Here is a 14,477-nt window from a genome sequence, read left to right as displayed (position 1 = left end):
TCAAAATCCTCTGTAATTCATGCGAATACGGTCCAAATAACGTATGGCATTCACCCCTATCTAACACTGCAGGTAACAACTTATGAGAGAATGCTGATGACAAGATTTAGGCTGGACACATTTTTCAGATTGGTCGCGTTCCCTCTGAAGAATGGACGGGATTCAAGTTTTCCCCCATGCCCTTGTGACGGAAAATTAAACCAGTCTAACTTACATGTGATCATGTTTTGCAAATTCCATCACTCACATAGGAAAATCTGGCTACTTCCTATATTAAGGAGCTGGGGCCTTAGACAATGTAGGTCGGCATTTCTTGGGCTTCAAATGCTTGAATCCGAAACTGTTTGCTACTTTGTTCTCAATTTCCTAAAATGTCCTATGAAGCATAGGCAAAATCTATAATAAGCACCTTGTAATTTTACCTCTGATGAAATGAAATGGTTCCAAAAGACTTTCTTTTTTAATACTGTTTTTGTATGAACTTCTCAGAACTTAATTGTATTCTTGTGTAAAAATGTAATTTGTACTTTTAATGTTTCTTTTATGGTTTTCTGAGAAAAAGCCGAATAAAGAAGTATATATATTTAAATTGGAGATTCATCACTTTTTCTATTAATTTAGCTGGTAAGGGGAGTCTCGCTATAGGGCGATAGTTATTCGGATCCCTGATGTCCAGATTTTTTTTTTTTTTAATAAGGGCAAAATATGGGCTCGCTTCCAGCATGAAGGAAAATCTCCTGTCCTTAACAGATTATTAAACAGGGCTACCAGTGATGTAACTATAGGAACTGGGGCCAGCTTGATCACAGCCACCGGGCATGGATCTGCTGGGGAGCCTGACCTTGCCACTTAAAGCAAACCCATAATTCCTTCAACATTTACCGGCGAGAAACACTCAGGTTTTGCCCCTGAGCTAACCTCCGCTGTATTTACTGGAGTTTTAGCCCGACAGTTCACCGTGTCTAAACCAGTGAAGGCCTTGAAAATGGTCTCTACTTTATCTGAAAAAACATTGGCTAATTCCTCACATAGCTCGAGGCTAGTGGGTGTGGCTGCCGGTGTCGAGGCAGCCAAACAGGAGACCGTTCTGAACAATTCCTTCGCTGAATTCTTGGCCAGGTTGATGCGTTCGGTGAAGTATTCTTGTTTCGCCGTCAACACCGATTTTTTTTATAGAGTAACAGGCTTTGTTTGAGTAACCTTTTATCTGATTCCTTGTAGTCTTTGCGCCAGACCCTTTCCGGTCTTTTACACCCTAGTTTCTGCTTTCTAAGTGCCTCCGAAAACCAGGGCGCAGAGGGCTGGGACCTGGCTGGGAGGCAGAGTTTGGGTGGAGCGAGGGTGGCACAAGCCTTTTCAATCCACCTTGTATAGGTCCCCGCCGCCACCTCAACCTCTAAAGGGAGTGCCTTTTTAGAAGAAGCCAAAAGGTCCTCAAGCGCTCCCCCCCTGTAGGTCTTCTGAGTGTGCATTCACCTCTCCTGAATGCACCTCCGTATTGTAAGTCTCCCATCACTTTAGCCATCTTGTTGTCCTTTTTTAATCTGTGGTAGGGACTCATCCACCGCCTACCCAAAGAGTGCCTCTCCTGTTAAGGGTTTTGTTGATACTGGAGGCTTCTACTTTGTGTTTGGAGCCAGATATTCTGAGCCAAGGACGTCGTCTTAATATTGTGCCTGTGCACATTTGGCAGCAGCATATAGTGCTGATTTTAGGCAAGTGTTGGTAATGTTCTTGCCTTCTTGGATTATTGCCTTGGCTCTCTTCCTGCACTCCTCAGTAAGCTTCTGCATTTGAAATCCAATTTCGTTCCATTGTGTTTTTTTAATTTGTTGTACAAGATGACAACTTACAAAGAATTTTGCACATCTATTTGCTGAAAGTGACTTGCCACACTGAAAAATACCAAGGCCGATGCTGTATAAAGGAATCTAAATGTCAAAACGCACTAATGCAGAAAGAAAGTCACCCCTATACAAATGTAAGACCAGAAAGATATACGAAGTAGGAGGAACCCAGGCCATATACTCCTGGAGGGGGGGTACCCATACTAAATTATATGCATGAGTGTATACCAACACAAACGCATGAGGCACACATATGCAAATAGGCATACACAAACTAACATACACAAGTAAACTCATCCAAAAACATTTCAAAGGTATTCAACATGGTCACCTAAAACTAATCAATGTATATGTGCTATTAACTATATGCAGGAAGGCACACAAAAACGTACCAATGGACACCTGCTCACACTAACATTTGTAGAAAGGCAGACACAGGTAATGATGACACATATGCAAGAAGGTACACATACACACTCTTGCTCACACACACCATAGCTAGGGGGGTTTACCAAGACACATCCTACCACAAGCACACACAGGTGTGCAGACAAATTTGCAAGGCGTGCTGAAATTTTCAAACACACATATTAACACACGCCGCTGGAATGCTCTTCTCAGAAATGGCAGCAGAGGGGCATTCTGAGAATACAAGCCTGAAGAGAATGGGGGTAGCACATGGAGGAGGAGAAATCAGATGGCGGGAGGGAGTGAGACCGCAACTCTCACTTGCAGACCCACAGAACTGGTTAATTGTGAAGACACAACATAAAAGCTACCAGGCAGACTTAGGCTCCTCTTGCTGTGGTTGACCCTGGGAGGGTGGTGTGACAGGGTAGGTAGGGCTTTGGTGGGTCACAGGGGAAAGAGAACACATCTACGAATGGGGCAAGGGGTATGAGGAAAAGGTTATATAATATGAACATGAGTGCAGCATTTTTTTTAAATTCACCTGACTTTGTACAACGTTGTTTGAGGAATTTTCCATGCACGTTCTGACATTGTACATTTTTTTTTCTATCCTTGTCCTTGGAAGAGTACCGAATGGCTGTTAAAATATTTACACTTTGTTAATCATTTGTGCTTCTCTGAGATGGAAAGTCAAACTGGCCTTTTTCCATTCAATTTGCAATTAAGCAAAGGCTTGTGATCATTTATCTTGAAAATCTGGTGGGGTTAGCCATTCTTTTTGCAAGTATAACTGGAAGGAATGTTTCAATGGAAAAGGGGGAAGGAAGTGAAGGGGTGTAGGCAAACTTGTTTGAAATATAGTATAACTACATGAAAGGAGAATTCTGTGTAGTTGTTCATTAGATACACGGAATAGCTTTTTCCTTGTTGGTCTTGCATCTGCTCAAGCTTGAATAAACCAAAAGTTGTACCTCCGACTCCTGTATTCCTTTTGATTAAAAGTGGAATAGAGGTGCATTTTCTCAGGTAGGGTACGAGGGACTAAATATTAAACAAGCAAAGTTAAGACTCCCTGAGGGAAACAATAAGAGGCAAAACTATGCATTCCTGTTCAAATACAAAGCACACCTGAGAGGAGTGAGCTGCAGCCTCTCCGTGTCAATATAAGAAAGAGACACGGAATAAACAGCGTGGAAAGCCTACAAAGAAACTAATGCAATACTTGTCTGGCTTGTATTGCCAATAAAGTATGTATGTATTGTTATGTTATGTATAAGAAAATTACGTGACAGCTGAGTTACTGTAGGAACTAAGCATAGATACCCCAAAGTGTCTGCACAGGCAGAGACCCCCCTCCCCCTCACTGATGAGATATACCAAAGCTACGATTGTCCTGAGCGTGCTGAAAGAAAGCTTTGCTCAGGACAGGGAGTCTGTGCTGTTTCGCCAGCCGGCTTTGCAGTACAGCCAGGTTGGGGAAACCTAAGTGCGCATGTGTGTTTGGATGGCCTGAGAAGGCGGTCTAACACACATGCGCCCTTATAAGTGCATGTAGCACTCCTTCCCCTTCCATGCCCCGGCCCCGAACCAACCAGCAACGCTGGCTCAGAGCCGACAAATGAAAAATAAAATGATGATAGAACATTGTTCTATTTTTCATCTGATGGTTCTGAGCCAATGTGGCGACGTTCCTCCGCTAGAAGCCAACCCCAACTACAACACCTTGCTGAGGCACTTGGAGTGAAACCACAAATTGCACCTGAACCTTGTAGCACCAGGTGAAACTCTTAGTTTGCTGCTGTCCACTCCAACTGCAAGCAGTTTTTGCATCTGAGAAGGAACTCAGCAAGTTCTTCCACTGATTCCCATGAAACTGTGCAAAAGATTCAAAACAGAAAGAAGTGCAGTAAAGTTCAGTTGGACATTGTGGAAAAGAAATGAAAACACATTTAAAGTTTGATAGAAATTTTCCAGAGTCAGATACCAGCAACAATGACTGTGTACGATTATCTGGAGGCACTCAATATGTACTTCACTTAACTCAGTACTCACTCTGGCGTTTCTGCAACCATTTCATGAGAATGGACTTGAAAAGGTCGACAAGTACACATGTGATGGCGAACCAGGGATTGAATTCTTAAGGCTATATTGCATGTTCGATCCTGCACAATTTAGCATTCTATCCCAGGCCAAGAGTAGGTATTTGGTCCATTACGGGTTTAAGTGAGGTTTCTGTTCATAACGTTACCTCTACTCTGAGCATTTAGACCTATATGAAGTTCAGGCATCCATTTCAAGGGGTGATTGTCACTGACCTGCTTTGGCGTGGGACAGCTGATCGCATGTCACAGGTGGCAGCTGTGTAGAAGGACTGTGTGGCTAGCTCTGTAAATTTTGAAAGAAGCAACAGACCTCGCTCACTCACTGAGCAATCCAACTGTGCATTTGTGTTTTTGAAATACAGTCAGCTGTAGGATGTTGGACTAGATTTCAGCTGCACAGAAGAGTTTGAGAAAAATACCCAAGATAAAGACCTGGCGGTACAAAGACTTTGAATCATGTCTTGGCAAGGTATTCATATTCAGGTAGACCGTACAAAAATAATTTCCCTGTGTTTGGGGTGAATCATATGATAAACAAAAGAACTGCAGCAAAATAAATTGTAGCAGAATTTCAATTTCTGTGCTATTAAATTCGTATTTTAGTGCTGCTAAAGTTGCTAATCTGTGCCACAACATCCTGGGGAAGGGGGAGAAGGGATTATCCAGTAGCAGGTCCATTCTTTTAATATTTTAACTAGTTGGTGACACAGTCCCAAATACCAAGGAAATCACTGGAAGAGGCATTTATATCAGTCTTTGGGGACTCCTGGCTTTGAGGTCTTAATTATAGCTGAAGAAATGATGAGTTTGTCTGTGGTGCAGGAAGGAGTTAACCGGTTGAAAGGCCAAAGACAGAATTTCAGAAGTTAATACAACTTTGAAAAATGAAAGCAAAAATGAGTATGTTCTGTTGGGAAGATATTCTAAACCATACAGGTCATCTCTGCCGCTGCAGCCTTGAAGGCAACTTCTGTATAATTCAGAGCATTCTTTCCCTTTATCCAATGGGATTGGGCCGCAGCTGTTTCTTGGTTTTTTTAGAACAACAAAGGTCTTCACTTTGGATTTCCCGAGAGATAAGAATCACTGACATAGTCTGCTTCTTTGTGAATGATCATGAATTGTATCTCAGGACATGGGACCCTTATCAGCAACCAAAACGCAGAGAAGCACTCTCTTAACATTTAGAAACACATATCTAACTGCAGGTGTTTGAGGCACACATGTTCTTTATTGTTCAATCTGACAATTTAGATTTGTACTTAAATATCACAATTCTTTATTTTATGGGTAAGGGGTTGATTAAATCAGGAAATGTGGCACTTAGTTTTATTCTCTATCATCATTTGATGGTCATTATTACATGGCAACAACTAGTATTCTAGAAGATCTGCAGATACCAAAATTACCCTAGACAGATGAAAGAGAGCACTGTGTGCCAAGACAAAACTCAACACAATCAGCAGGCACATGTGAAACCAAACTAGGCAACTACAGGGAGAAAATATGCTTTAGTGGCAAAGGTGATATTCTTGGTATCTAGAAATCTGGGTTCAAATATGGGTGTTGGGAATTGACAACGCACTCTCTGATTCTGGGCAGATCACATTTGCTTCCCTGTATGTAACCCTTGATACTAGGCACAGCACGTTTTGTAGAAGTACCTTGTGAAGTAATGCATAAAAAGGTCAACAATTTGGTTCCAGAAACGGCTAGCTTAGCTCAGGTCCTTCTTGCTGGGTTATTCAACACTAACTGGAGGCAAATCGCCCTCGGTCGACAGCTGTGCCTCAGCAGCAGTTGTCTAGGAGGAGCTGTCTCAAGATTTGTTAATGTGACAGGAGGCAAAACAGCACAGTGATATTTACCATTGCCATACTGGATCTGTCCTATGACTAATGTCAAAGGGTGCTCTGGCATTCCTTGCCATGTGTTGGGAATATACAGATGTAATGACACTGTGGTGGGGGCATGGAAAGGAGCTACAGGGAAAAATTGTAAAAACCATACTACACTGTTGGAGTATTATTATAGTCCTTGTTAATCTTTTTATGTTGTTTTGAAATATGATGTTGGTAATTCGCCGTTTTGGGCTTTGCCCCCTGCACAAGCCGCAATTGTATTGTGCTCAATAGTACATCATGATAAATGTTAATAAAGAAATTTGAACATAAAAACATACTACAAGTGCAATGTGACCGGTGGCTATTTTCGAAAGGTGCTTTCTCTTCTCTATACAGTGCCTTATGTGGTTTAAAGCCCAATGCCATGCACAGAGGATACAGCCCTGCAAGGGTTCACTCACCTGTGATATCTGGTAGCATCGTGCTCTGCCCTTCTGCTGTACTCTGCCTGGCAACTTTAAAGGCTGGCTGAATGCTTCCCAACCGGTTGCTCCCAGCTCTCTTTCGAAGCTTCTTTTTTTTCTTGCCTTTTAGCGGTTCATCAGGCCCTCTGGTTTTAAAACCTGCAACATTGAACAATGAAAGGAGATCAAACCCCACGAGCAGTACCTTAAGCTCCCGCTACTGAAGTACAGAGAAACAACGAAGTCAATTTTTCATAAAATCTTCGTGGGAAAATTAACAACAAGATACCTTACTGCGATTTGTGTCCAACTTTTTTGTTGTTGAAATCACTGAAATAAAAGAATCCAGCCAATCAAATTCTGATCTAAAATTTTGTGAACTAGACTTCATCTAATTTCAAGTGATGTCTTATCAAGATCACCAATTTTAATTAGAAGTATTTTACTCTATTGCATTACCAGACTTCAATGCGCAGTGCAATAAATTACTATCACATTTTAAAAAAGCATGTACATATTATTCATGGGGAGAACACATTTAATTTGATTGTAAGAAATTGGGAAAAAGGATACTACAAACAAGTTGGTGGATATGATTTACTGTTCAGCGTAAACCATTCTCAACCAAACAACCAAACCTGGTGTTGGGAGAGGGCTGTATAGATCTCAATACAACGTTACTGGGTATAAGGCCCACCAAACATTATGAATTACCTATGGAATCCTAGTTAGAATAGATTGGCACCAGCCCAATTGGAGTGGGTGGGGGGGGGGGCAGGGAGGGTGCTAATTCACGATTATAATAAGGAGGGAGACATGGGAAAAATGTGTCAAGAAAGGATAGCATTTGATTCTAGGGACCTATCATCATTAGGAATGAGGAGCTTATGTCCCTGTACAAATATGTCCCAAAGGTCAACTTCCCTGCGCAAGGAAGTTCTCAGTGTGAAAGGCTGGCTCGCCATATACTATTCCCTAAAAGGGTATAGTGAGCCCAATGGGTCTTCAGAGGTTGCACGGAGACTAAGTAGATAACACTAATGCTCCATTTTGTGGTATTGTGGAATAGCAGTTAGGCTTATCAGGGCTGTGTTAATGCATCTGTTGTACACATTATCAATAAATGATACACACTCAATGAATAAATACAAGACGAATTAATAAAAATAGTACTTTCGATACATTTATTGACTAAGACCACAAAACGTAAGTTTTTAAATAAAAATACTTTTCTGTATCAAAAGTGGACACTTGTAATTTTCAGTCTTTGCAATGTTAACCAATGGGAGGAAAACAATAATGCGGTTTTGCAGGTAAGTACACAACTTACAGTCCCACACTTCTGGGTTGGAGGTCAGCTGAGAGCAAGTTTCAGGTTAGCACAAACACTGCATGTGATAACAAGGATCCCCTGGTTCTATAGAGATTTCTAGGGCAGGGTAAAACAGTGTGTAGGTATCTCCCTAGACAATCTAGACAATATATAGATGTGTCATGCAGAGGCCTGGCAAGTAAATTGTCAAACAAACAAATCTAAATGCAAAGGTTCTTGATTTATTATAAGTATATAAAAAGGAAAGGAATTTAATTTAAAAACAAACAAGATTAAAAATCCTTGTATCTCAAAATGCAGTACATGAAATATTCAATCATAATATACAATATGCATTAAGTGAATGTAAAAAAAATCATCATAAAAAAGTACGTTATTTAGACAGTGCATAATATATTGTCACGGGTGTGGCGAGATTAAGACATTCCGAAGTGCGTTTCGGCGCTATACCAGCGCCTTCTTCTGGGGAATCGAGCCACAGATTCCTAAAGGTAACTAAGAACAATATCTGTATTATTCTATCCTATGGTCTGACAATTGATACAAATCAATTTAACAGCGATAACACTGAGAACCTAAACATCGGCTTGCATGACAAAAAACATGATATTTATAAATAAAGTACTTTAGAAGTGCCTTAGAAAAAAAGAAAAGAAAGGGTAAATGTAATTTAGAATATGTAAAGTGATACTGAATAAGGCTATATTTCAAAGTGAAACACTATGTTGACCGTGTCAAGGCAATGGCGTTAATGAAAATAACAGAGGTGGCTATGTATGAAAAAGTGAGGTGATAAAAAGAAAAGAGTTGTAGTGCAGTACTCAGGTTGGAGGATCACAGTTATTGACAGAGTATGGACTCAAGAAAACATATATGGATACTTGAGTCTATGGATGCAGACGAGAAATGAGCGATATGGAACTCTTCTAATCTTTAAAATGAGGATGCAGTGGTTATTCTGAAAAGAGGGAGTATCTATTTGTTTAAAAAGAAAAGAATACAGGTGAATATATAGACTGACCTGACTTAGATGTATTACTGCTGGCTGCTAATATTAGGTTCCCTATCCATCTGCTAACCTGTGAAGGGATAACAATATTTCCTCCAATTATTCTGTATATAGTAGTGTCCTTGGCAGGCGTAGATAGAGGATGTTCTTCTACTTCGTCATAAGGTGGTGATATAAGGCCACACCCCAAAGCAGCGACTGATGCTTTCCTCCAGAACTGGTAGTTGGAAAAGGGAAATGCCTTTCTCCAGTAAAACTGGGCTTGATGTGGACAGATTCTGAAATGTATATGAAAGAAATGTGTTCCCCCCCATTCACGATGATCATGTGACTCTCCACTAAGGTACGGGAACAGGCAGATCTGGTGGCAGTGACCCCAATGTGGAGCTCTCAGGTACGGTATCCAGTTACTCTGGAACTTTCTTGCAAATCTCCAATCAGTCTACCCCAATTTTTGGATCACCCCCGGATCAGAGATCCAGAGGGGAACCATCACCACCTGCTCCGGCACTGATCTCTACATCGTTTGTCATGAAGGATTACAGGGAATGATGGAAAGTCCCAAGACTTTGGCAACACGCTGTGTCCCTGCTCTTCAAAGCTTGGGCGGACAGCACAATTAAATGCTATGGATTGGTTTGGTCTCCATGGATGGGCTGATTCACCAGAGACACTTGGATCCTGAGAGGGAAGATGTTGACCATGTACTGAATGTACCCGCCTCTTTGCCTCAGATGGTATAGCTTACAGGTCCGCCAATACCTTCAGACTGGCGATTTCAGTCGGTCACTCCCACATTAGTCACCACCTGGTAGGGGAGCTTCCACAGGTCTGCACACCTCTTCGGTGCATCCGACTATCACTTCCCCCAGAACACAGGTATTGCACCATGTGGGACGTCAACAAGGTATTGAACCTTATTCTGTCTTAGCAGTCACACAAATACCTCTCAAGGAAGGAGATATCAGCCAAACTGGTATTTACCCCAGAACGGGTTACTTTCCATATTTCATGAAGGATGAAATGTAATTCACGTATGGTTTCTTATCCTTCCTTTGCAGATTGCCTCAAACTATGCGTAGTCCAATGTATCAAAGCGTATGAGGCAATGACGCCAGAGATCCGTCCACAGAGAGAGAGGCAACTCCCGATTGCCCTTAAGGAACCGCATAAGGCGGTCTCATCTACCGCTATTGCCAGATGGGTTAAATGGGCCATGCAAGAAGCTGGCATTGATACAAAGGAATTTGGCACCCATTGAGTAAGAGGGGGTTATGGCCTCAAAAGTATTGGCTCTGGATGTTCATCTGGAAGACATCCTCAATACGGCAGACTGGTCTTCAGACTCCACCTTTAAAAAGTGGTACTTTAAACGAGTTCCATGCATTGCATCGCTGCTGGTGGATAAGCTTTAAACCAGCATAATCGTTGCCTTAGGTCCTGACATAGAATGAAACAGTTCCTATCTATTGTAACAGAAAGTTTCAATTCTATTAAGGACACAGAGACTAGGATTAATCCACCCGGCGCTTTCGCAAGTATTTCTCCCACCCAGGATAGAAATGTCTTCGTAATTGTGACCTTTTCTCTTGTAGATACACAGTTTTAAAGTACGAGGCTGTTTATCCTAAGCCCATTTCAATTAATTTTGGTATATTGTTTTGTATGTCTCTTTAGGATCAGATTCATCATAACAGGAATTAAGGACAACACTAGTAGGCTTCTGTCACAGGAAGAAATAGGAAGCAGCAAGGCCAAACAGGGACTATAAATGGGTTTCTGACCATGAATTGGTTTAAATGTTTTGCTGGACTTTTACCCAATGGTTCATGAGAAATTAAGTCCCGTTTTCTAAGTTTAATATGGATGCTGTAAAAATAAGGTGAAGAAAGTACAGTATAATCAATCCTCACTTCCATTCCCTAAATAGAATTGAAACATTGCGTTACGACAGCTAGCTAATGTTTCATAAAGGATCAATTTATTTTTCTAGCACATTTGAAAGGGAAGGTAAAATAGAGAGAGGACAATAGTTGCTTAGTTCTTTAGGAACTCCTGTAGATGTCTTGGTCACATCTACTTTTTTCGTGTGCAGAGCTGACTTAACCCAAGAATTGAACCGGTTGGCTTATTTTGCCATGTCCATTTTGCTAGGTCCATCAGCCAACTATTGTTTAATGCCCTCTTCTCATGTACTGTATTTTAATTTTAGACCAGCATCTAGTAGACTGCCCTCGTCCATCCCCCTTTACCTTTTGAATGATCCTCCCTTCTGTAATCTCCGTGTGAAATGGGATTCCCAAGGGCCCTCTCCTATGGAAAGCGATAGGTTGATCAGTTTGTATTATCTCCTGTGGGACAAATATCCCATGTAATTATGTCCCATCTGATGTATCACTTTTTCACTAATTGGGATATTCCTCTAACTAAAATAGTTGATCAGTGTTCTAACCTCGGATGTCTCTTCTAATTCTAACCAGTAGTAAAAATCATTCAGCACCACTAATTCTCAATACTTCTATGAATAACAAGAACTAGCTGTAGTCATCTCAACTAGAACCTCCATGGTGCTCAATAAATGAGTCTACTGATTGCAGATATAGAAATAAGAAACATGATCACCTGACGAATGGAGATTCCTAGGCCGTCTCTAAATATTCAGCTAAACATCCTCCATGTTTGTCCCCTATATCTTTACTTATTATATTTAACCCTTTGTGGATAGTTATGATGCCTGCAGCTGCAGAATCATTCAGCCAAGCCTCCGTCACCTTTGAGGCGGTCTGGTGATATCATTCGCGAAGTATAATGATATAAAGGGGCTGCACTGGCCAGTTTAGAGGCTAAGTGGAGGGGAAAGAATCAAGCAGAGATAAAGGCCTCCAACAAGATTAAATCAACATTTCACAGGAATAATGACCTTTCAGCAAAATAGAACAAACATTTTACAGGTCTGACATTATCCCTGTGATAAATGGGTTCAGAAACACCTTCATAAACAAATAGTTTGTACAATTAAAGAGCCTACACACAAAAGTGTCAAAGTTATAGCTCAGAAACATTACCTACTTACGAATAGCTGGACAAACCACAACTCGTCTCAATGCACTGATCGTGACCTCACATATATTAGACTGACATCACAACGGAATTAATCGATGACACCACTGGTGACTTTACAAATCACCTCAAAGTTGACGTTATCAATGACATCACTATGGATACACAATAGCTTATGTTTTTGCATATGTGTTATTTAATGATGCTGTGTATTATATACTGTGATTTATCAAATTAAGGATAAACAGTGGGCCGGCCACAAATGTCAATGTAACGCGCTGTGCACAGCTTACACAGTGTGCTATGGGGGTTGAGCTCAGGGCCTGGTTTATTGATAGGTCCTGTGTGTACTTCGGTGACATCTGTGTAGCAGTAATTCATAGGTGGACACAAGTTACTAGTACCTGGACTAGAGGATGCCACTATGCACCAGATACGCATTACCATCCAACAACCCAGAAATAGGGTCTCTTTCACTTATGAAGTATCGACCCAGGTGACAGCATCAGGCCTCATTTATACACATGGAATGAACGTGCAGTGAAGCAGGGATATACACAAAGTCCTGAAGGCGGCCCAAGATCCGATTGGACTCTTTGCCAGGGCCGAAACATGTTGGCACTATATTATCAGGGTGAATTGAGCAGTAAAATCTCAATTATAACCATGAAAAATATTTTAATCATACCTCCAGTACCCTATCAATAAAGAATTCTTTTTGGTATACTCCGAGATATTTTTAATTCTTTTTCTGTTTTCATCTGGACCCCTGTACTAACCAGCTAGATATGATCTCAGAACTCCCACCTACTTTATGGTTGAGTCTGCCCTGGTGGTATCATCCTACCAGGGTGTGTCTAGGCGCTGATGTTGAAGCATGTCACGATTAAGTGAATGAAGAGTCTACTTCAATATCTTTGGATACCCCCGGGGGACAGTAAAGTAGTGCACTCATTGAACGCAGTGTCTTGTATCCCCTTGCTTCACCCAGTTGTTCCTTTGTGAGAGAGCCTGTGTATACCTAACCTATTAACACACAAAAATGGCCGTACTCAATGGGGATTCATTGCTATGCCTTTTTTAAGACATGGCCCTGCACTGAATGCCAGAAGGGTTAAACAGCATAAGTTGTCCACAAGGACTGTTCTTATTCTAGGGCCTGCACTGAGCAAACCTATCCAGATAAACAGAGGAACACCCTCTTCAACCAGGCAGAGCATGGGTTAAGAATAAGACCAGTATAGTCCAGAATCTACACCGAGCCCCCGTAGACCCAGGACCCATTCCACTGACCAGAATAGTCACATCATCAATTTCCTGCAGTACAGAAAAAGAAGGCAATGCTGATGTCACCAATCAATCAGTTGAGATCTCTAATCGAGGATGTAATTTGTGGTACATGACGTTGTGAGCACTGCAACTGGGTGAGTTATAGTTTGCTCAGTTATCTAGAACTTGAAAATGTCAGTGGTACTAAGGTTTGGTTGTATATGGCCATGCTCTTTATTTCTTTCAGAAATTTTGAGGTTTTGTTTTAAAACTACATTAATGCCTTAACAGAGGAAAGGTACAATACATTCTGCATAAAAGTATTTCCAGGAAATTGATTTTGATAATCTACTAATCCAGCGAAACATGTTTCGTATGTCACGGTTTTCATCCACTGTGCAGTCAGCCTTCACTGCACATGTCCTGCAACCGACTATCAATGTGCCAGGCTCTGTAGCCAACTATCAGTGCCTGGCTGCAGGGTCAGGCCAGCAACCAACACACAGTGAGCACAGCCTTAGGGCATGCGTCTGCAGCGAGTGCTGGTCACAGGCTCAGCTAATCACGAGTACCGCTCTGTAATGCACAGCTTCTGGCAATTCACAGCAGGGCTGTGGAGCCTGAGGCCAGCTCGCCATAAAACCAATCCACAATGCACGTAACCTCCAGTCGTACGGAGACGAGGTTGCCCTCATCTCCAGTCCCATCCCATTAAATCAACTGCTCAGGTTCAGGCCAGGCTCTAGAGCAGCCCCCATGCCACTGAATCAAAGGCCTTGTTCAGCACGCTGTGTGACCAGTGATGGCACTCACCGGAGTCCACAGTGCTCAATGCACATAGGTCGAAGTCCCCAAACACCATGCCAAAAAAATGGGGAACGTTTGATTTATTTTGGTGACCGTACCAGCACCTCTGGGATACCTTCCATTCTCCCTGGGTCAGCAGATGCTCCCACTACCCGCTTATGCCCCTCTGGACACTTTCTGAAAGGACACAGGCTTCAGTGTCTGGCTTCCTACAAAGGGCGCTGAAACAAAATGTTACTACTAGAAAATCAGCTAATTTTTCTTTTTACTTCTGGACCCCTTACTGTTTGCGAATCAACAGTACACATACACAAATGTCCCCGACTGATTA

At 41.7% G+C, this 14,477-nt stretch overlaps 1 protein-coding gene across 1 annotated transcript in view; it reads right to left on the bottom strand.

Moving 5' to 3' along the window:
* Positions 1–14,477, bottom strand: part of SURF6 (surfeit 6) — a 110,176-nt gene that overhangs the window by 26,624 nt on the left and 69,075 nt on the right. Inside the window, exon 3 of the mRNA XM_086924736.1 lies at positions 6,666–6,827. Within this exon, the coding sequence (XP_086780862.1) occupies positions 6,666–6,827 (162 nt within the window). The remainder of the gene's footprint in view (positions 1–6,665; positions 6,828–14,477) is intronic.

This window comes from Lissotriton vulgaris, chromosome 5 (genome assembly GCF_964263255.1).
Source record: "Lissotriton vulgaris chromosome 5, aLisVul1.2, whole genome shotgun sequence".
NCBI classification, from domain to species: Eukaryota; Metazoa; Chordata; class Amphibia; order Caudata; family Salamandridae; genus Lissotriton; species Lissotriton vulgaris.
The sequence above is the reverse complement of the archived record's forward strand: the minus strand, read 5'-3'. Positions and strand labels throughout refer to the sequence as shown.